This window comes from Chiloscyllium plagiosum, chromosome 3, assembly GCF_004010195.1.
Source record: "Chiloscyllium plagiosum isolate BGI_BamShark_2017 chromosome 3, ASM401019v2, whole genome shotgun sequence".
In the NCBI taxonomy this organism is placed as follows: Eukaryota; Metazoa; Chordata; class Chondrichthyes; order Orectolobiformes; family Hemiscylliidae; genus Chiloscyllium; species Chiloscyllium plagiosum.
Window position 1 is genome coordinate 7419277 of NC_057712.1, and position 23951 is coordinate 7443227.

The following is a 23951-nucleotide window of genomic DNA, read 5'->3' on the forward strand; positions in this document are numbered from 1 at the left end:
CTTTATCAAGCAAGTACTTGATTGTTTTGCTCCCTAGCTTTATTTAGGATTGGTTGTAATGTTGGTGCATTAAGAGAGAGGAGACAAACCTGCCTCCAGCAGATGCCAGCTATCTATATGTGATTCCTATCATTGGAGGTGGGGTGTGCATAAGGAAGCTAAGTGGCAGATTTGGCATTAGGGAGATGGGTACTAATGATACGCTTGTTCAGGTGTGTATTGGCACCTGCTAAGTGAAACCCTATTGAGTGTTAGCAGCTAGAGTCATCTGAAAATCTTATTCAGTCTTCATGAAAAACCAGAGATGTGTTGCTGGAAAAGCGCAGCAGGTCAGGCAGCATCCAGGGAACAGGAGAATCGACGTTTCGGGCATAAGCCCTTCTTCGGGCTTATGCCCGAAACGTCGATTCTCCTGTTCCCTGGATGCTGCCTGACCTGCTGCGCTTTTCCAGCAACACATCTCCGGCTCTGATCTCCAGCATCTGCAGACCTCACTTTTCCCTTCATGAAAAACCAGTCAGGTGAATGTTCCAGCCAGTTATTGGGAGAGATCAGTGGGTGGTAGTCTGTGATTCCATCAAAATAGTAAACTGATCCAGTTGATCAAAGACAATAAATATTCCTCTGTAGGCTACAGCAGAACTGGAATATCACAGACATGCTTGTAGCTTTATAAACAAACTTCATATCTGGCAAACAATGCTTCTTGTCACTTTGAAATGAAGAGATGTAGACAGAGTTCTTTTAATGGCAAAGTTTATTGTGGACTTGTCTCTTTTTTATAATAGATCTTGCTAACGTTAACAGTAATTTGGGGCAACCAAAATGCATTAACAGAATATAAACTTAGATTAGTCTTAAAAAACTTGTTTAGAAAGCTTAGACCAGTACAGACAGTAGAAAAAACAGATTGGAAAATAGCTTGAAAAATGCTAATACAAAGATAATCACCAATCAATTACTCATTAATTTTCCCAAAGGATAATGTATAATTATACCACAATAATGCTAATTTAAGAAGGGTACCCTTCTCAAATTTGTACATGTCCAAAATCCAGTTAATAGCAAATGAAACAAAGTCTACTGAGTGTTTTTGATAGTTTCATATCAACTTATATTTCTTAATAAGGGCTATAACAATCAATGATAACAATAAACACAATACTTAATTCTTTTTGCCCTATTCTTATTTCATCAGGATAGAGTACCATTATTTTTTAGGTGATGCAAAATTTAATTTTACAAAAATGCATTAGATTTTCAGTCACATTCACCACAATTTCCAGGTGCTGCAGTGGAATTAACTACAGAGGCACCCTACTTCACATCATCCAACTAGATGACAGGTACTTAATCTTACATGAAGCAGGTTTGTGAGGAGTTTCTTTCTGTTCGTTCATAATCTAAAGAAACATGAACACTTGCTAGAATCATGTGGTCAATAGATATGCGAAGATTGGAAGGTGACTGGAAAGTGAAAGTTACCAAAGCACTTTCTAGCTGCCCACCTGAACAAAACTGGTCATTTTACTTCAGCGGTCTTTCGGACACTGCTGCAATTACCCTGCAGTTTCCCGGCTGCCTGTGGTTGGAGGCAGACAGTCAATTATCAACACACCTCCTGTTTAGGCTGGAAGATAAAACAGCAGGATATACGGATTTAAAATGACTTTCTACACTCCCTGTCCACACTCACATAAGGTTTGGCTCTGGGTAAGGTGCACAAAGTATCTTTCACTGTGGATACATAGTCCATTGCCTATTATTGAGCTTGTGGAAAAGCACAGAAATCATCACATCAGAAAAAAAACAAGTGTGACTACATTTTCTCTCACTATATTCGTCACCCTGATGTCCAGCAAGTAGGCACTGGTTGAGTAACTTTTGATTGTTGAAATCAGTAGTTTTGTAAACAACAGCTTGGATAGCACATCCTCTTTTTTTTTTTAAGCATCTTCCAAATTTTTAGACGAGGACTTCGCATCATCATGTCTGACTACTACAACAACTAAATGAATATCCTTTACATAAGCAAAGTTTAAATGATATGCAAGAATTTGGAAACCAATTCAGCCTGTAAGAACATAAAAAGATTAAGAAAAGCTTTTGATATCTGTATCATATTTTGACTCCATGAAAATCGAGTCCCTACTCAGTTACAACTCCAGTCATCCCTCAATTTTACATCCGTGCATACGACATTGCAATACACGGTGGGAGAAAGGGTGCAAGGGTTGAATTGGTGACATTGGTTGAGTGTGAGTGAGAGAGTGAGTGTGTGTGTGTGGGTGGGGGGGGCAGGGTATAGGTTGCCAGCAAGAAAGGAGTCATCAAGAACAATTAAACATCTGCTCGATTTCCCAAAGGTGGCAAAGACCAAGTGACTTATTACAGACTTGAAACAAAACCAGAACCTATTCCACTCTAAAGTCTGCAAAACCAGCAGGAAACATGTAATCTGCCTATTTACATTGACATGTGTAAGATGCTTTATTATACTCCATAGGTATATTGATCAAGTTAACCCTCACATTCTAATACAATTTTTAATTCAAAAGTTCTTTTACATACCTTTTAAAACCTCTCAAAAAGTACTGTATATTTAGCAGTTAAGTAGAATGGAAAAATTGCTGCTTTACATTTCCTATATTTTATATTACCTCATACACTCGGAAGAATTTCCCTTGTTTCAATTATGCCAGAGAGAAAGCTATCTTTACAATAAATATTGCAGTTTCTGGACAAAACAGGGATACTTGTATATGATCCAAAGGCAAGCATCTTCCCAGTCCCACCCGGTCTTCATTCCCAATGTTGCTCCTATATTTTAATGTGGCCACTACCTGCTGCATTACATCATTTATTGAAGTGAAAGAGCAGACTGGAGTCTGAAGATCAAAGCAATGTCTGAGCCACAGCTTCTCACCAACAGACAGACATATACATTTGAAAACTAACATTTCTGACCTTGACATAAACAATTGTAAATGGAGGAATTCAATACCCAATTGTTAGTGAATACTGCAAACTGACACTTAGAACTGATAATAATGCCAAGAGGCACGGATATTTTTCAAGGCCTTATTTTTGAATTTCCATAAGGCCTTAATTTGTAAATGCCACCAGGAATTTCTTTCTTGTAAGAACAAATAAAGAAAGGCATGACTTGATAGTTCAAATATTTTGTTTATGAATCATGGTGTATGTCACAGTTTTCTTCTTTGAGATTTACAATCCTGATAAACCGATTCTCACTACATATATAGGGCAATGCATCTCCCTGGCTACCATGACCTTGGATGGGAGAGAATAAAAAACTGTAACTATCTTGCTGCTAATTTTCTGATTAATTTTCACTGATTTAATGTCTTAATTTTCACTTAAATATATGAATTTTCTAATTCATATATTTCAGCAACTTGAATGTTTTTTCTTATTTTCTAATTCAGACGTTTCAGCAACTTGAATATGTTGTTTCTTTGCCTCAGAAACTTAAAAGTGGCTATTTTAATTGTCTCTTCCATCCATGAGTGCAATTGGACCATACGATGAATTGCTGGTAGGTCACAGAGGTTACTACTTAAAGCATTTGTGAGATATTGCTGGAGAGTCTATTCAAAAGAGATCGAATGAGTCACTATTCAATTTCTCATTCTCTTGAATGTATTTCAGAATATCCAGTTCATCCATGTCAGCTGCCGTGTTTTTAAAGGAACGGTGTTCTGTTGCGGGATTGCTCTTCATTTCAGATGACAACGCTGCCTTTTTGGGCACACTTGGTTTGGCGGGCACACTTGGTTTGGCGGGCACACTTGGTTTGGCGGGCACACTTGGCTTGTCTTTATTGCTGGAACTTAGCTTCAATAACTTCTCCAAGTCATCTTCAACCCTAAAAATGAACAGCATGATCAATTATTTGATAGATGGATGTATTTTGTTTTTTAAACATGTTACGTGTTGGAGTGTGAAGCAGGTGGCCGATTGTCCCCTCTCCCTACCCTATCAAGGAAAATCAGTCTCAATCTGACTGGCAGAGAGCTCAGTGGTGCTGATGGGACTTCTAAACGGTGCAGTGAAAATAGCGGTGGTGACTGGGGGCAGGTAAGCTCCAGCTGGGTATATAGCTATTGGTCGGAATATGGTCTCAAAAAAGCAATGATTTTGCTCTAAAAATATTTCAGTTTTTAAAATTCGTACTGGAGTGCACTGCATTTGCCATTGAGAGTTTCAATGAGCGCAGGAAACAGATATCCCACAGAAATCAGTAATTCAAATCTAGTATTTCTTTTTTAAAATTGGTGCTTCCAAGTTTTGTATGACTGATCCCAGATTCTAAATAGAAGTCATATGTAGGCAGTGTATTCTCAAAGAAGTGAAGCATTAAAAAAATCTGTTAATGTACTTTAATAATTTGATTCTGAGGCGGTACAGTGGCACAGTGGTTAGCACTGCTGCCTCACAGCGCCAGAGACCTGGGTTCAATTCCCGCCTTTGGCGACTGTGTGTGTGCAGTTTGCACATTCTCCCTGTGTCTGCGTGGGTTTCCTCCGGGTGCTCCGGTTTCCTCCCACAGTCCAAAAATGTGCAGGTGAGGTGAATTGGCCATGCTAAATTGCCCATAGTGTTAAGTGAAAGGGTAAATGTAGGGGAATGGGTCTGGGTGGGTTGCACGTCGGCGGGTCGGTGTGGACTTGTTGGGCTGAAGGACCTGTTTCCATACTAAGTAATCTAATCTAATCTAATCCCATGGAGGTAGAACAGCAAATATGAAGTTCCAAGCTGGCAGCTAAAATGCAGGTGGCCACATTTAAGAAAGAAAGGAAATGTCCAAAAGATGCTGATTAACACACAAAGACAACAGGATAAATGGTTGAGGAGAGCAATGAAAAGCAAGTATTAGATTTATTTACAGTTAACACACTGGGTAAAACGTAAAGAGTGGCAGAGTCAATGGGGAACTTCAACTCACTGGGGAGGAAATCCCAACTCAGAGCTGTATTTAACTGAATTGGTGAATTTCCCTGCAGACCCAAAGCACCATCAAGAGCACTAGCCACATCTGGTACTACACACAGTCCCAGATGGAAGGTGTGTGCACCCATATGTGTCGAAAGGACAGATTGGCTAAAACTGCAACTACCCACTTACAGGGAATCAGTTTAGCTCAATTGGCTGGATTGTTGGTTTACAGCAGTGTGATGCCAACAGCATGGGTTCAATTCCACGAGGTTACCATAAAGGACTCTCCTTAATCTTTTCGCTCATCGGAGGTCTGATGGCCCTCAGGTTAAATCACCATCAGTCGCTTCTATCTGTTGATAAAAGAGCAGCCCCTATGGTCTGACACAGGGTAGAGTCTCTCTGGCAAGACTATGGCAGCGGCGACAACAACCACCTTAAAATTGTGGACAGGTCAAGGGGTGTGTGGGCAGTAGGTAGTTATCCCCTGAAATCCTATGGCCATGATTCCATGCCTCCTGTTGACTCACTGGTAAATTTCTCCACATTACATTTAAAATAAAGCAACTTCAATGAATTGATCTTACCACCTCAAGTATGTTTCCAGTTTGCTTACTGGCAAATGGGTACAGGATCCAGTTTGGATCACAAAGATACCCAAATGTAACATCCCAAGATTAAAGGACGTATAATTGAGTGTTGCGACATTTTACCAGTGGAAGACAATGTACACACTTACAGGAATTACTACCACTGCTATCTCAGAATATCTAAGGGTCAAAATTTGTCATACTGACCAACAGCAAAGCATTTGTCCCGGAAAGCCTAAGAATCAAGATAATTGCCCATCCTGTTAACAATTAAATACCTGAATAGTTCTTCAGTGCTTTCATCAAAGTTTACATTTGTAGCACCAGCTTGAAGATCAAAAGCAGCTGGAAGTAATAAAGGGTCACCTGCTTGGACAGTTCCTCCCAAGTCTGGGTCCTCAAATAATCTGAAAGCAGCTACAGAAAGGGCTGGTATTAACAGACAAGTTATCACTATATTTTGTACATTTCAATTTGAATTTCCTGCTTATAGTCCATGTAATACGTGTCCTTCTGATGAACCAAAATCTGATCGTGTTTATAAAGTCCTTGAGGTGAATTATGAATCTGTCTGCATTATGATATACACTAGAAAAGACAGATCTTTTTCTGTAATTAAGGACCCTTCCATGTTGGGGGGAAACAATGTTATCAAGCTATATGGTTTTGGCCATATATTAGTGATTGAGGGATAGAGGAAAAAGGAAATGGATCAGTTAGCAAATTGGATGCAGTAACAGGAGCCGATTTCTCATCCACACTGAACAATTTCAAAATTATATCTTGAAGCGGTAGCAGTTCTCATAATGTGACCAAGCATCTGCTAAAATGTTTTTAATGTCAGAATTAAAAGATTAAACGAGAGCTGACACAGGAGGAAGTGAACTAAAGAATAGGAACACATGACAATTTTACAAATTATCTTTCCTCAATATCAAACTGAACAAGCTGTCGTGAAAAATCAAATTTAATCACATTTTTAAAAATTTTATAATTGGAAAACTCTTTTCATTAGTTGATCATCAACCTGATTATAATAAACATGAAGAAAGTTTGTGTACATCTGCTAATATGCTTTACACATGTTGACAATGATATATTTTGCTATTTCATGTGCAAAGATCTGTCTAAAATATTTAGTCCTGATGTGTATATGTTTTAAACTCAGTTCAAGTAGAATCCTTTTAACAGTCAGCTGGCTTTGTTCTGGAAAACAAGAATTGAAGGAAAACATACCATGGTAACATGTACAAAGAGGTTGTGATCAAGCTGATGGATGAAACTGGGGATACTATCATGGTGCCAGCTTGATCTAGTGGCAATATCCTTCCTTGAGTCAGAGGATCAAAGGTTCAATTCCAATTTTAGGGTTTTGAGTACATAACTTAGATTGACATATTATTGCAATTCAGATGGAATTCACAGCTAGTGGATGAGATGTTAAACAGGATAACAATAAGTGCACAGACACGACTAGAGGCAGTATTTATTTATATAATAATTAAATAATTGAAACACTATGAAGATGGTATGACAGGTGGTGCCTAATTGCAGCATTGTGCGAGAGCTCATGGATGCCAATACACTCCAAATCAATTATGTAATGCAATTCAAGGACCTGTAGCCTGAGAAACTTCTGCTCAGAGTCAATGAGCTGGAGTGAGAGCTTCTGGGTGCTGATGTGTCAGGGAGGGAGAACGTAACCTTGACATGTTGTTCTGTGAGACAGTTACATTCCTTAGACCAGAGTCGTCTTGACCATGACAAGGAGGAAGAAATTGGTCCTTCGTCACCCACTGTTCCAATAAAGAATTGTACAATTTACATCGGAGTTGAATTATGTTGCATGCATCAATCTGCGCCTACTCTACTGGCACTGCAACATTTACATTGGTATATTTGTAGATAACTTTACTGGTTGCCTAAAAGAGTCATCAACATATGCAAAAGAGTCATGTTAGGACAGCAAGGCCCCCTCTGCTAAACAGAGTGCCTCAAAAGCAGTTTGTATTAGGCCTGTTTCCTCTGGTTTTCCTGCCGATCAAGTGGGCATCATTGTGTTCCTTTTTAAGGCTTGCCCTCTTATCAGTTCTACATATCTCCCAAAAGATTGCTGCTGATCCAGGATTGGTCCTCCATTCCTTTAAAACCCCATAATCTACTCCAGAGAGCCATTGCTCATGAGATAAACAAGCCAAAATGGATCTTACAAAATGAGTGAGCTACCTTTTAAGATATCAACTGATACTTGAAAGGAGGGGATTAATCTTATGAGGAAGTGGTGCCAGTATCCATTAGTGTTGAGAAAAATGCAGGAAATCATATTACAACGAGATACAGAGAGGACTTGACAGGGTGGATACTGATAGGAAGCTCCGGGCTGGGGGAAACTTTTACTAGGGAATGCAGTTTAAAAATAAGATGCTTCACATTTAAGACAGATGAGGAATTTTGCTCCCGCCAATAGGTTATAAATCTTTGAAACTTTCCTCCCCAGGGAGGAGTCATGGGGGTCACTGAATAAGAACAATGGCAGCAGATATATTGGAACACCACCCCATGCAAACTCCCCTCCAATCCACTCACCATTCTGGGAGAAAATCCTGAAATTCCCTCCCTGAAGGCATTGTGGGTCTACCCCCCAGCACGTGGACTCCGGTTCAAGAAAGCAGCTCATCACCACCTTCTCAAGGAGCAACTGGGTGGGTGGAGGAAATAAAAGCTGGCCAGCTAGAGATGCCCACATCCCACGAGTGAATAAAGAGAATATTGCAATGGTCAACAGATATTTGATTAACAAGAGAGACAAAAGGTATTGGGAGTGGGCAGGAATGCAATCAGATCAGTCATGCTCTTTAATTTTTATAAATGTGAGGTGCTGCATTTTGGAAAGGTAAATTAGGGCAGGAATTATACATTTAATGGTCAGGTCCTGGGGAGTACTGCTGAAGAAAGAGACCTTGGAGTGCAGGTTCATAGTTCCTTGAAAGTGGAGTCACATGTACAGAGGATAGTGAAGGCGGCATTTGGTAAGTTTTCCTTTATTGGTCAGAGTATTGAGTACAGGAGTTGGGAGGTCATGCTGCCGCTATACAGGACATTAGTTAGGCCACTGTTGGAATATTGTGTGCAATTCTGGTCTCTGCTATAGGAAGGATATTGTGTAACTTGAAAGGGTTCAGAAAAGATTTACAAGGATGCTGACAGGGTTGGAGAGCTTAAGCTATAGGGAGAGGCTGAATAGGCTGGTGATGTTTTCCCTGGAGCGTTGGAGGCTGAGGGTTGACCTTATAGAGGTTTATAAAATTATGAGAGGCATGGATAGGGTAAAGAGGTAAGGTCTTTTCCCCAGGGAGGAGGAGTCCAAAACAAGAGGGCATAGGTTTAAAGGTGATAGGGGAAAATTTAAAAGGGACCAAATGGACAAGCTTTTCACGCAGAGGGCGGTGTGTGTATGGAATGAGCTGCCAGGGGAAGTGGTCGGGGCTGGTGTAATGGCAACATTTAAAAGGCATCTCCTTGGGTACATGAATAGGAAGGGTTTAAGAGGGATACAAGCCAAGTCCTGGCAAATGGGACTAAATTAATTTAGGATATCTGGTCAGCATGGATGAGTTGGACCGAAGGGTCTGTTTCCGTGCTGTACAGCTCTATCTTATTGAATGGCAGAGCAGACTCAAGAGTCCACATTTACTACCCTGCTCCTAATTCACATATCCATCAGAAGAGGTCAACAACTCATTCACATGAGCAAAAAGGAGACCTTAATTTCACGCGAATCTTAGGCTTCACAACAGACCCACTCACTGGCTCCATGTAGCGGTTAATGTACCAAGAAAGGACCATAACCAATTTCTATCCTAAATCCAAGCAGTATGTTCTGAACTTCTATCAAGTTAAAATATGGTAACTCCGTTAGTGGATATAACCACATGAATACATTCCACTACAGATACCTGTCTAGAATGAATATCATCACAGTTAGTAAATTGTCATGTCTTATTTATATACCTTAGAAATAATAAGCTTGCACTGTAAATTGTCAAAGGAAAGATTCATAAAAATAAGGCTTCAGGAAAATATCTATCATCTCATAAACTTGGCAAATCAGCAATGTGATTGTAAGATGAGCTATTTCTGCGATACGGGTCACCCAGAGAAGTCTTAATTAAGTGACAGACATCTCAATCCAATGCAGTCATTAGGCAGATCATTTGCGGTGATCTCAGTGGATAAATGTTATTGAACTAACTTCAAATGAAACAAGTCAATAGCTGCATTAAAAAGCAGACAGACGTATATTGGAGGTGAACATGTGCAACCTCCATTAGGATAACTGCAGGAACTCCACATCAGTGAAAAGGAGTAAATGCAATTATTAGCTTTTAAGTCAAAACTCACCATCGTTCAAAAAGGATTTCTTTGTGGCTGGGTTGGTGAAACTTTTCACTGGTTCAAAAAGCCCAGCATCAGCATCCACTTCCTCATCAAAAAGTGTCAGGTTCGGTTTAGCTTCCTGGTTCGAGGCCTCAGTTTTCTTCAATCTGTAGCTGGAAATCAACAATCTAGGAATCAGGACGTTAAAGGCAATATCTCTCTCCACAACCCTTCCTCCAAACTTAAACAATTAATGGCTCTACAAAGTTTACGTTTTTAAAGACAGGTCGTCCAATAATTACAATACGGTCAGTTTTGCTATAACGCAGTAGTTCCATTCTTGTGCAATTCCGTGTTATAGGAGAATCGTGTAATAGCTGCGCCATTTAAACTAATGGGGCTGGAGTCACATTTTAAACCAACAGTTTAAAATTTCACATTTAAAGTATTGCCAAATCGCCAATTGCGTTGTAGCTAATTTGTGTTAACGAAACATGCTTTATACAGAACCACCTGTATTTCCAAACGACTTATGTTTAAATGAAATTTTTCAGCCATTAAAAAAAATAATTGTTCCCCAAATTCAGAAAAGTGGGATTTTAAAATTCATAGCCATATAGAAACAGACCCTTTGGTCCACCCAGTCCATGCCAACGATAATCCCAAACTAAGTCCCACCTGCCTGCTCCAGGCCATATCCCTCCAAACATTCTTAATCATGTTGCAATCTCTGTGGTTGTCATTTACAAAACATTGAAGAAGAATTAAAAGTAATTGTCATTGTGAGCACTGCTCTAAGCAATGCAATTATTATTAGTTAACATTTAAAATTAAAACTCGGTCACTGTGATACTGCTTAGAACATCCTCCCATCTGTATTTTTAAATAATATAATTTCTAGTCTTTGCACTGATTGTCTGTTTCTATTTTAAGGAACCATTGTACATTGTACATTTTTTTAAAATGTGCTGATTGTGGAAATAGCACAATTCTATTTTCTTGAGAGCGGAGGGAGCGAGGAGCCAGGAGTATTTGAAGATTGATGCAATTTGTTCAGAGTCTGAGTCAGCCGACAGGAAACCCTGCCCATTAAATGAGTCCTTCTGGCTTTAGTCATGTTCCTGGTCTAATTATGGCTGGGTCACCACTACCAACTTTCCTTTCTCTTCGGTTTATTCTCCACCTAAGGAGAGTTATATTTGGCTGGGAGATGGGGGTTGACAGAAGTGGAGCATTGGGAGGATCTGACCAGCCCGTGTCTGCGTGGGTTTCCTCCGGGTGCTCCGGTTTCCTCCCACAGTCCAAAGATGTGTAGGCCAGGTGAATTGGCCATGCTAAATTGCCCGTAGTGTTAGGTAAGGGGTAAATGTATGGGTGGGTTGCGCTTCGGCGGGTCGGTGTGGCCTTGTTGTGCTGAAGGGCCCGTTTCCACACTGTAATCTAATCTAAATCTAAATCTAAACAGAAACATATGAATTAGGCCAGTTGGCCCCTTGTACCTGCTCTGCCATTTGATAAGATTATGGTGAAACTGATTGTGGCGTGAACTCCATTTCCCTGTTGAACTCTAAACTCACCGACTCCCCGATCAAGTAAGATTCTCTCAGTTTAAGAATAGCACATGACTGAGCCTGCACTGCTCTCTGGGCTAGAGAATGCCATAGACCAATAACACGGAGGGAATAAAAAAGACCCTCAATTAATAACCCATCGGGGCCATTACTGTCCTTTAGGAAAGGAAACTACCATCCTTACCTGGTTTGGCCTACACGTGACTCCAGAACAACCGCAATATGGTTGACTCTTAATTGTCCTAACATTTTTTAATTATACATTTTTTAAAAAATTTAATCTGTTCATGTTTCTCCCACAAGGGGAAAGATCTTCTCTACATCCTGTACTAACATTTTGTGATTCATGTACTGGGACAATTTTGTTGATATTCATAGTACAGAGAACATTACAGCGCAGTATAGGCCCTTCGGCCCTCGATGTTGTGCCACCCTGTGAAACCAATCTGAAGACCATCTAACTGATACCATTCCATTCTCATTCATATGCCTATGCAATGTCCATTTAAATGCTCTTAACGTTGGTGAGTCTACTACTGTTGCAGGCAGGGCGTTCCACGCCCCTATTACTCTGAAACTACCTCTGACATCTGTGCTATATCTACTACCCCTCAATTTAAAGCTATGCCCCCTCGTGCTATCCATCACTATACGAGGAAAAAGGCTCTCACTGTCCATCTGATCTAACCCTCTGATCATCTTAAATGTCTCAATTAAGTCACTTCTCAAACTTCTATCTAATGAAAGCAACCTCAAGTCCCTCAACCTTTCCTCCATACCAGACAACCTCTTAGTAAACCTCCTCCGAACCCTTTCCAAAACTTCCACATCCTTCTTATAATGCGGTGACCAGAACTATACGCAATACTCCAAGTGCGACCGCACCAGGGTTTTATACAGCTGCAACATGACCTCATCGCTCCAAAACTCAATCCCTCTACCAATAAAAGCTAACACACTGTATGCCTTCTTAAAAGCCCTATCATGATTTTCATTCCATTGATTAATACCCAATTTTCTTAGTCAAATCTACATGTAAGAATACTGTACTGCATGAAACCATTGAAGCTAATTACTTTTGCTTTCACTAAACCTGCCAGAGCTGAAGCATTGAATTGTTTTATGACAAAAAATTGCCAGCTCTCATTTTTTAAAACAAGGTGGAACTGGGAGCTCAAAGTTGCCATACCCAAGCTTTCAGCATCTAACAATGGGACCTTCACTCTACTTCCTGCAATTGGATTCCAGCTGAAAATGGAAACAATCTGCACAAAACGTACTGAGTTTAAAAGTGCAGCAGGTAAGTTCAGACAGGAAACATCTTACTGCCCTCCCGCTGATACTGTGTACCTTAAAGAGGGAGTGTGCTGGACTAGAGACTCTCCTATAAATAAAACATTACACTGATGCCAATTTTAGTATAATGTAAGAAATTAACAGAAAAGCAAAATGAAATAGGATTTAAAAACCAAAAGGACTGCAGGTCAGAAAAAAAAATAGAAATTGCTGGAAAAGCTCAGCAGGTGTGGCAACATCTGTGGAGAGAAATCAAAGCGAATGTTTCGGGTTGAGTGACTCTTCCTCAGAACAGGAAGTAGAATCATTCGATTATATTGTCTCTTTATATTATGCTGCTTTCCTCTAAATGAACTCAAAGCAATTAGGGTGACACTGTGGCTCAGCGGTTAGCACTGCTGCCTCACAGCGCCAGAGACCCAGGTTCAATTCCACCCTCGGGCGACTGTCTGTGTGGAGTTTGCGTGTTCTTCCCAGTTTCTTCCAGGTGCTCCAGTTTCCCACTACAGACCAAAGATGTGCAGGTTAGTTGGAATGGCCATGCTAAATTGCCCCATAGTGTCCAGGGATATGCAGGCTAGGTGGATTGCCCATGGGAAATGCAGGGTTAACAGATGGGTCAGGGTGGATGCTCTTTTGAGGGGGTCAGTGTAGACTTGATAGATGAAATGGTCTGCTTCCACACTGCTGAGAGTCTGGACAATCTGACCGCAGTTGTGCTCTGAACCCAGTGAGGACATCAATGGGTATTCATACCCTGACAATTCATACTTACTATTAAACATTCTTCACAAAATAACTGATTACAATCTGCCACACAATTTAAATCTCACTTTCCAATCTTCAGCTCTAGGTAATTATCCTCTGCTACAGCTTCAATGCATTCTGAAATGGGGAGCAGGCAGGAGGATGGGGTCGTCACAAACAACTGATGGAGCAGATTCGATGGGCTGAATAGCTTAATTCTGCTTTATATCTTATGATCTTTTGGAAACCAGGTACCAATTTTCTAACCGATGGATTTATTTACACAATATAATATTACATGTCTGCCTCCTCCAGCACAGTGCCCCAGAAGTCTCTTTTTATCTGTGCTTAATGTATTTAATCAATCTATGCTGTTGACCTGTATTTCTTAATCTTATTATTACAATTAAATACCATGCACAATGGCAAAACAATTTGGTTCCTCAAAAAACAGCGATGTTTACAGTGTTATTAAAGATTGGTTACTTTGTTAGTCTTGGGCGTTTACATGACATCCACATTCAAATGCTTCCACAGAAGTAATAATACACTACTTCCAAATATCAGAGTCAAACAGCATGGAAACAGACCTTTCAGTCCAACCAGTCAGAGTCATAGAGATGAAAATGTGTTGCTGGAAAAGCGCAACAGGTCAGGTAGCATCCAAGGAGCTGGAGAATCAACATTTCGGGCATGAGCCCTTCTTCAGGAATTCCTGAAGAGGGGCTCATGCCCGAAACGTCGATTCTCCTGCTCCTTGGATGCTACCCGACCTGCTGTGCTTTTCCAGCAACACATTTTCAGCTCTGTACTCCAGCACCTGCAGTCCTCACTTTCTCCTAGAGTCATAGAGATGTACAGCATGGAAACAGACCCTTCGGTCCAATGCCAAACATAATCCCAAACTAAACTAGACCCACCTACCTGCTCCTGGCCCATATCCCTCCAAATCTTTCCTATTCATGTACTTAACCAAGTGTCTTATAAACGTTGTAATTGTACCCACATCCACCACTTCCTTGGGAATTGCAATCCACATGCAAACCACTCTCTACATAAATATAATTGCCCCAATTGACCACGAAGCATTCAGAAACGCTGCAACTAGTTTCAGCCTCTGCCCTGAAATGTGGACAAGGAAGATCTGCCTGACTATAAAGACATAATATTGAACTTTCTGTTGGTTTATTTTACAGATTTATAGCAGTTTTAAAAAAAAATTTAGATGCTGAAGAGTCCATTAGAACTGAGTTTAGCCTCGACAAGCGCAAGCATTCCTGGCACCTGGGGTCAGTTTGAGATTCAAGCAAGTGCGTAACTATTGACTACATCAGTGCAATGTGTGTAAGGTACGGACAACATTCATCAACTGACGGAGAATTCCGTTGTGATTCAGCAGCATACATAATTTAAATCCAGTGTTAAATTGCAGCAAAGCACAAGACGATTGTTCTGGTCATTTAAAAGTGCAAAATGCAAAACAACTGTGAAAGCATCATTTAGAATTAAGTTCCTCTGTTCCCATAAATATTTAGTATTACCAAGGAGAAAAAGAAGCGTTGATTTGATGGTTATTGTTTCATTCAAACTCACACATAACTTTCAATTTGAACTCTCTGAAGGATTTACTTACTGATTTAAAAACAATGCCATTTTTATTAGTCATTGGAAAAGGAAGCTTCAGAGCACTATTTTAAAGTGGTTACATTTCAGGCAATCACCCTCAACAGGAGGTTGAAACTCCTGAGTCATCTTTTTGTAATTATATTTCTGTACAACGTCCCCAGTTGTCCTGTTTTAGCCGGGGTCAGACTTTAATTAAGTTGTAAAATGTAAAACTGATTCGCAGTGGAGGAGAAAGTGAGGATTGGCAGCTGAGACATTGTTGTTCAATTTTCTACTCATTGATCAGAAGTGACTCCAGTTATGAACACTCCTGAAGTATATAACTGCAAATGACTTCAAAGAAGTGACATTTACAAAATAGTGGTGAAAGTGAGGACTGCAGATGCTGGAGATTAGAGTCAAGATTGTGGCGCTGGAAAAACGGTCAGGCAACATCCAAGCAGCAGGAAAACCTTTCAGGCAAAAACCCTTCATCGGCATTCCCAATGAAGGAAGGGCTTAATCCCAGATTGTCAACTCTCCTGCTCCTCAGATCTTGCCTGACCTGCTGCGCGTTTCTAGGTCACAGTCTCGATTTACACAGTAGTCCTCAACAGAATAGAAAATATGCTTTTTGCAAGTTCGTTGCTCATTGCTCTTTGCTTAGTTAAAAAGTAAAGAAATGTTACTGAACACTGCTGAAATATTTGTATCGATAGTCACAGGTGAGGTGCCTGAAGACTGTAGGTTGGGCTTACATGGTGCCACTGTTTAAGAAAGGTGGTAAGGACAAGCCAGGGTAAGGCATTCGGCAAGGTTCCCCATGAGAGCTAGCAAGGTTAGATCTCATGGAATACAGGGAGAACTAACCATTTGGATACAGAACTGGCTCAAAGGTAGAAGACAGAGGGTGGTGGTGGAGGGTTGTTTTTCAGATTGGAGGCCTGTGACCAGTGGAGTGCCACAAGGATTAGGGCTGGGTCCACTATTTTTCATCATTTATATAAACGATTTGGATGTGAGCATAAGAGGTATAGTTAGTAAGTTGGCAGTTGACACCAAAATTGGAGGTGTAGTGGACAGCAAAGGAGGCTACCTCAGATTACAACGGGGTCTTGATCAGATGGGCCAATGGGCTAAGTGGCAGATGGAGTTTAATTTAGATAAATGCGAATGCTGCATTTGGGAAAGCAAATCTTAGCAGGACTTAGACACTTAATGGTAAGGTCCTAGGGAGTATTGCTGAACAAAGAGATCTTGGAATGCAGCTCATAGCTCCTTGAAAGTGGAGTCACAGGTAGGTAGGATAGTGAAGGCAGTGTTTGGTATACTTTCTGTTATTGGTCAGAGCATTGAGTATAGGAGTTGGGAGGTCATGTTGTGGCTGCACAGGACATTGATTAGGCCACCTTTGGAATAGTGTGCGCAATTCTGGTCTCCATCCTATCGGAAACTTGAAAAGGTTCAGAAAAGATTTCCAAGGATGTTGCCAGGGTTGGAGGATTTGAGCTATAGGGAGAGGTTGAATAGGCTAGGGCTGCTTTCCCTGGAGCGCGGAGGCTGAGGGGTGACCTTGTAGAGGTTTATAAAAACATGAGGCGCATGGAGAAGGTAAGTAGACAAAGTCTCTTTCCTGGATTGCGGGAGTCCAGTACTAGAGGGCATAGGTTTCGGGTGTGAGAGGAAAGATATAAAAGAGACTTTAGGGGCAACATTTTCAAGCAGAGGGTGGCACGTGTATGGAAGGGCTGCCAGAGGAAGTGGTGGAGGCTGGTACAATTGCAACATTTAAAAGGCATCTGGATGGCTATATGAACAGGAAGGTTTGGAAGGATTTGGGCCAAGTGCTGGCAGGTGGGACTAGATTGCATTGGGATATCTGGTCGGCATGGACTAGTTGGTCCAAAGGGTGTGTTTCCGTGCTGTACATCTCTATTTCGAGGCCCAACATGCAACTGGTCTCTGCACAATTACTTAATGAGTTCTGCATGTGTGTAGTTATTAAAAAGAGAGTCCTGTTCTCCTAAAAAGGTTTGGTGAGTAAATTTTTGTTTAAACATACCTGTCCAATTGAAAAGCTGTGAGATGGTCATTGTACTTTCAGAATGATGGATTCCTAAGTACTCAAAGCCTGACCTATTTTGCTGCCCATGATTTGGACTTTTTCATTACACTAAGCTTGCAGTTCAACTTCCATCTGGGTGTCCAATTTTAATAATGTTTCTGTCCAGCAAAACCATGGGAGAAATCACAGGTTTGGAAGGTGCTCTCTAAGGATCTTTGGTGAATTCCTGCAGTGCAACTTGTAGATGATACTGAGTGCTGGTGGTGGAGCGAGTGGATATTTGTGGATGTGGTACCAATCAAGCAAGCTGCGCTGTCTTGGATAGTGTCAATCTTCTGGAGTGTTGCCCATTCAGGCATGGGAGGAGAATGCCATCACACTCCTGACTTGGGTCTTGCAGATGATTGACAGGCTTTGGGGAGTCAGGTGGTAAGTTACTCACTGCAAGGTTCCTAGCCACCAACCTGCCCTTGCTAGCCCAATTCAGTTTCTGGTCAATGATAACCCTCAGAATGTTACTACTGTAGTACGCAATGATGACAATACCATTAAATGTCATGGGGCAATGGTTAGTTACGCTCTCATTGGAGATGGTCATTGCCTGGTATTTGTGTGGCAAGAATGTTACTTGCCACTCTTCAGCCCAAACCTGGATATTGGCCAGGCCTTGCTACATTTGAACATGGACTGCTTCAGCATCCTAGGAGTTGCAAACACTGAACATTGTGCAGTCATCAGCAAATATCCCCACTTCTGACCCTACAATGGGTGAAGGTCATTGATGAAGCAGCTGATGATTGGGCCTAGCACAATCCCCTGAGGAACTGCTGCAGCAGAATCCTGGAGCGGAGATGACAGTGATGTCCAGATAAGACTCCTTGTTCCGGGTAGAACAAATAAAAAGAATTTCTCCCCCTCCCCCCAATTTTCATTGACTATACTTTTGCTAGGTCTCCTTGATGCCCCACTCAGTCAAATGTGCTCTCGACGTCAAGGCCAGTCACTCTCACCGCACTTTCAGAATTCAGTTCTTTTGTCCATTTTCAAATACGAATTGTAATGAGGTCAGGAGCTGAGTGGCCCTGGCAGAACCTGAACTGATACCTGACTTTACAATGTTATGCTGTTGCTTGATTGGTTGGTGAGACAGCTCTTCCCATTTTGGCAGGAGCACCCAGGTGTTGGAAAAGGAGGACTTTGCAAGGTCAACAGGTTTGAGTGTGCCTTTGGTGTTTCTAGTGCTGAGGTCAATGCCTGGTGAGACTATTTGTGAGAATTTTAGCTGTTTTATACAACTGACTGGCTTAATAGGCCAGTTCCAATGGCAATTAAGAGTCAACGTGTTACTGTGGGTTTGCAGTTACATGGAGGCTAGACCAAGAAAGAGTGGCAGCTTAACTTCACTAAAAGGACACAAGTGTACAACTGAATAATGTCTTCATGGTCATCATGAGACTTTTAATTCCAGACTTTAATGAATCCATGTTCCCCAGTCTGCTGTGGTGTGATTTGAATCTGGATTCCCAGAACATTACCTTGGGTCTTTGGATTAATAGTTCATGGACAGTAACCCCAAGATATCACCTGTCACAAAGGATTGACCATATTTTGGCTACATATTAAAATGGACAAGCAGATGAGTAATCATAGAATGTTTCTGAACCAGATGAATTGATATACAACTTCATCTCAATCATCATCTTCTCAGTGTCAAAAGCACACAATTTAATTCTTTGCTGAGAGTAGTGTTCAAAATCTGCTGTCACTTCACAATAAATCTGACTATTTTGTCAGAATGCCTACACGCTATATGTTTGTGCTGCAAAATCCTAGGATCTGGCTCAATTGCAGTTGTTAGATTAAATTTCAAAGTACGCAGTTTAAATCTTACCCTCAGGTCTATCTGATTCAGTTAAAAGACTAAACAACAACCGAAACAAACTTCCAGACTATTTCAACCGGAAACTGAAATTTAATGGACGTCTAGACCAAATAATCAAGAGTTGCCAACACATTGACAGCTTTCAATAGGAGCTCTGAACAAACATCAGAGCACCTTCCTATAAAAGTTATTTTTTATTCTAAATGGAGACATTTTTGTTGGGTTTGATTTCTTGGATGCAACAGATTGCCAAACTAGACAAAAACTTGATGGAACTTAAAAAGGAGAAACAGTTTCCTCAGCAGTTTGGGAAATAAAGTTAAAACTTAAAATTTAAGATCAAAGTTGATCTTTGCAAAAACCCACCACTTTATGACACACCAAACTACATAACAGCTGGCATAACATTGTTCCAAAAGGCATTCAAGCAAGCATTTTGTACAACTTCTGTCTCAAGCTGCAGCCTTTGATGCTTTTGTAGATAACCATTTTGAAAAGAGGTACAGAATAGAAACCACATGTTTAAAAATATTTTTTCTGCATTAATCGAGTGACAACAATTTTCAGAACAGCGATCCATTCCACACAGTGTCCAGAAGTGAACAATAAACAGTTAGATGTTTCACTGATTTTTATCACTTTAACAATTATTAATTCAGCTATGTAACTATCCAGTCTAAACTCCACAAAATTTAAAAAGTAGACAATAAAAATAAGCTGCAAAGAGTACGGGCTGTGGATCAGAGCACAGCCACATACAGATGCTTATGCACAGAATATTAATATTTTTAATGTCATATTTAGGTACTCATTGCAGATTATTCCCACTGGGAGGAAGGGAAAAATCCAGTAACTTTTCTGCATCTTTTAGCAGTCAGCTTTAGAGCTGCCCTGGCCAAGAATGTTACAGCAGGAACTCTGCACGTTGTATTAACTGGTAGTGGAGCTAATTGTGGAAACACTGGAAGGGGAGAAACATCGAAATGTTTACTTATAAAGCTTTACGCTTTAAACAAAACTATTCAACCTTTTACATTGCTGATTTTAACTTCCAGTATGACAATGCCAGAAAGGTAACAAATAAATTAAGAAAAGCTAGCCACACAGGTTTACTTGAATCAGTTTAATTAGGCATTTCACAGCTTTCTTGACTTAACATCGCCGATCAACAATTTCAAATCACAACTTCTGCCTTCACTTTTGCAAGGTAACTGTTGGTAATAACTGTCCTATTCATACTTACACCCTTGTTTCTAGTTCACCATTGTCCATATTTGACTCTATTATCATTCTTACATTGAACTTAAGGTGATGGCCACCAGTTCCAAATTGTGTCTCATTCAAATTATTTGCCCCATTTAGTTTCCAGAACTAAGATAAGCAATAATCTTTTCACTCTTGTACTAAAAGCTTGAAACGTTTGAGAAAATGTTTGTTCATGGATTGAAGGCATCACTGCTAAAGTCAGCATTTATTAACACATCCCTGAAGGCACGGCCCATTGGGGGAAACATGATTAAGCTCACTCTTGGTGGGAATTGTCATTGTCTGGCACTTTTCTGACAGGGTCCTTGCCACTTAAAAGCCCTCGTCAAAGTTACGCTGCATACAGACACAATGTGTCAATATGCACTGGGTCTGACTGCACAGTTACTAACCATCCTTTCAACTTCATAATGCAAAGATGGTCACTGAAAAACTAGCTGAAGAGTTTCCGGCCTAGCAGAGAGTTTTGGAGCAACATCAGTCTCTCATTGCTGGGTCAGCATTTATCCCCCATTCCTAATTGCTATTGAACCAAATGGCTTGTTAGACCATTTCAGAGAGCAGCTAAACCGTTACTGGTCATTCTGATATAACGTATGTTCCACTAACACGAATTGGCTATAATGCAATTGACAAACTGTGGGCGCTGTTTGGATAACACACTCTACTGAACGGGTAAAGCGAGTTTCTATAGCGATCTTGTACAGCACGGTTTTCTGTAGTAGTTTTCCATAGCGTGATTTTCTTTAGCATGGGAATGCAGAAGAACATAACTGTTGCATTACAGCAGAATGACATTTAATCACAAACTCACAAGATATGAATCACAGAGTCTGCAGGCCAGGCCAGGAAATGATGTAGATTTCATTCCCTGAAGGATGTTTGTTTAAAAAAAATAAAAACAGAGATTGCTGGAGAAACTCAAAAAGTCTGGCAGAAAGCAGATTTAATGCTTTGGGTCCAGTGACCTTTCTTCAGAAAGGAAACATACGTATTTTTACAATTATCAAAAGTAGCATGGTTACGACAAGGCTAGTTTTTTGCGGAATTAAAATTTCACCATCTGTTAGGGTGGAATTTGAACTCTTGCTCTCAGAACATTATTCAGCTCTCTAGGTTACTAAAGTGATAATACCACTACACCACAGTGAAATTTAGCATCTGTGATGATGGAACCTTTAGAGCAAGCAGAGATGGATTATACGCCTGACACCTCTGGCTGGAAATGAGAGATGCTTTCTGAAAACAGTCAACACTTTTGTTCTATATGACAACATAAACTTTTATGCCTATACAACCTCAGCACAACAAACCAAATACCCAATGTAATCTCACGACCTACACTACACAGAGATGATGGCATTTTTTCAACCCACTCATCTCCAAATTTGTTAAATCTTCCAGAAAGTAATCTTATGAATTTAATAAATTTATTCTGAGAGCACACTCAAAAATATGGTGTAATTTGGAAATCAGCTAAATGATCTTAATTTTCTGAAAGTTCTATTGTTAAATAAACTGAGAAGGGGGGGAAACAAAAACATCTTCATAGAGTAGATAATTTTGAAAAGTAAATATCAGAACTCCTTTGATTATTTTTTGGAACTCTGTCCCGATGAATCCAAGATGATAAAGTTTGAGTATTACTGAAAAACAGAGACATGCTGTCAATGTTATTACTGAAGACTAACAGAGGATGTAGTTAATGCTGAAATTTAGATTCAGATCAGAGTCCTGGTTTCTGCCAAATAGATAATTAATAAATATTTTTCTTCATCCTATAATTTGATGACCCTGTATGGATTCAGTTTCCTCGGTTCTGATAGACATGTGCAGTGAGCCATTACCAAATACATAAGAGTTTTCACATAATGGCTCAGTTTCAGCAATCCATTTTGAAACCACTTGGGAAGAAAGATTTTATATCTGAACAATTACATCACTCACATCCATTTAAAAAGGAAATGCATTGCCTTTTTGCCTTTAATAGCTTAACCTATTAATTTCTGATCCCATTAAACATCATAGTTCTCAAATTCTGCAGAAAATTGTCAAAGCAAATAATGAACTGAAGCAATACTCACACTTGGACTCAAATGTTTCAAAATAAAAAGTTATTTTCTGAGATTACAATCTGAAAATGACAAATACAGAACTCTCAATAACACAGCAAGCGACAACAGCCCGAAAAAGGTCCACACTGTGCTCCAAACCAGCCTTCGACCATTTTAATTATTCCACACTATCAGCGTACCCTTCTATGCATTTCCCCACTCCCCCTCACCTTACATAACACATTTTCCCCTTTTTAAATAATTAGTTCATGGGATGTGTCCTTCAGTGATGGGTTAGCATTTATTTCCCATCCCTAATCGCCCTTAAGGCAGTAGTGAGCTGCCTCCTTACACCGCTGCAGGTTATGTGCAGTAGGTAGACCCACAATATCCTCGGGGAGGGAATTCTAGGATTTTGACCCAGCATCAGTGAAGGAACAGTGATATAACGGAGCAGCATGGTGGCTCGGGCGTTAGCACTGCTGCCTCACAGCATCAGGGGCTCAGGCTTGGCCAACTATGTGTGTGGAGTTTGCACATTTTCCCCGTGTCTGCGTGGGTTTCCTCCGGGTGCTCCAGTTTCCTCCCACAGTCCAAACATTGTGCAGGTCAGGCGGATTAGCCATGCTAATTTGTCCATAGGTGTCCAGGGATGTGCAGGCTGGGTGGGTTAGCCAGTTATGGAGTTATGGGGAAAGGATGGAGGGTGTAGGTCTGGGTGGGATGCTGTTTGGAGGGTCAGCATGGACTCAAATGGCCTACTTCCATCCTATAGGAATTCTATGATATATTCCAAGTCAGAATATATTCTATGATATATTCCAAGTGCTCCCATGTCTAGATTAGAGTAGTGCTGGAAAAGCACAGGTCAGGCAGCAGGAAAATCGACGTTTCGGACAAAAGCCCTTCATCAGGAATGAGGTGTTCCCATGTATTTGCTGCTGTTGTCCTTCTAGATGGTAGTGGTCATGGGTTTGGAAGGTGCTGTTTAAAGGACCTTGGTGAATTTCTGCACTGGTAAACACTGCTGCAACTGAGCATTGGTGGCAGAGGGAGTGAATTGTTTGTGTAATGTCGTGCCAATAAATCAGGCTGCTTTGCCCTGCATGGTGTCAAGTTTCATGAATATTGCTGGAGCTGCACTCATCCAGGTAAGTAGGGTTATTCCGTCACACAGTACACTTGTGCCTGGTCAATAATGGGCAAACGTTGATGACTCAGATGATTATTTACCTGCTGTAGGATTCCTAGCCTCTGATCTGCTCTTGCAGACACTATTTAACTAACTAGCCCAATTCAGCGTCTGCACAAAGGTAATCCCAGGATATTGAAATTGGGAATTCGATGATGGTAATGGCATTGAATGTCAACGGACTGATAGTGAGATAGTCTCTTGGTGGAGATGGTCATTACAAGGCACTTCAATGCAATGCAAGTCTGGATATTGTCCAGGTTTTCTGTATTTGGCTGTAGATTGCTTCAGTATCTGAGGAGTCACAAATGGTGCTGAACATTGTACAATATTCAGCGAACATCATC

The 23951-nt window shown here is 40.6% G+C and overlaps 1 protein-coding gene across 2 annotated transcripts in view; it reads right to left on the reverse strand.

Moving 5' to 3' along the window:
* Positions 1–739: 739 nt before the first annotated feature.
* The window catches only part of hs1bp3 (HCLS1 binding protein 3), a 64973-nt gene continuing 41761 nt past the window's right edge, over positions 740–23951 (reverse strand). For both annotated transcript variants that reach the window (XM_043676809.1, XM_043676818.1), the window contains exons 5-7: positions 9951–10099; positions 5828–5966; positions 740–3889 (exon numbers count right to left, since the gene is read on the reverse strand). In XM_043676809.1, coding sequence (XP_043532744.1) covers positions 3616–3889; positions 5828–5966; positions 9951–10099 — 562 coding nt within the window. In that variant the 3' untranslated portion in view covers positions 740–3615. The remainder of the gene's footprint in view (positions 3890–5827; positions 5967–9950; positions 10100–23951) is intronic.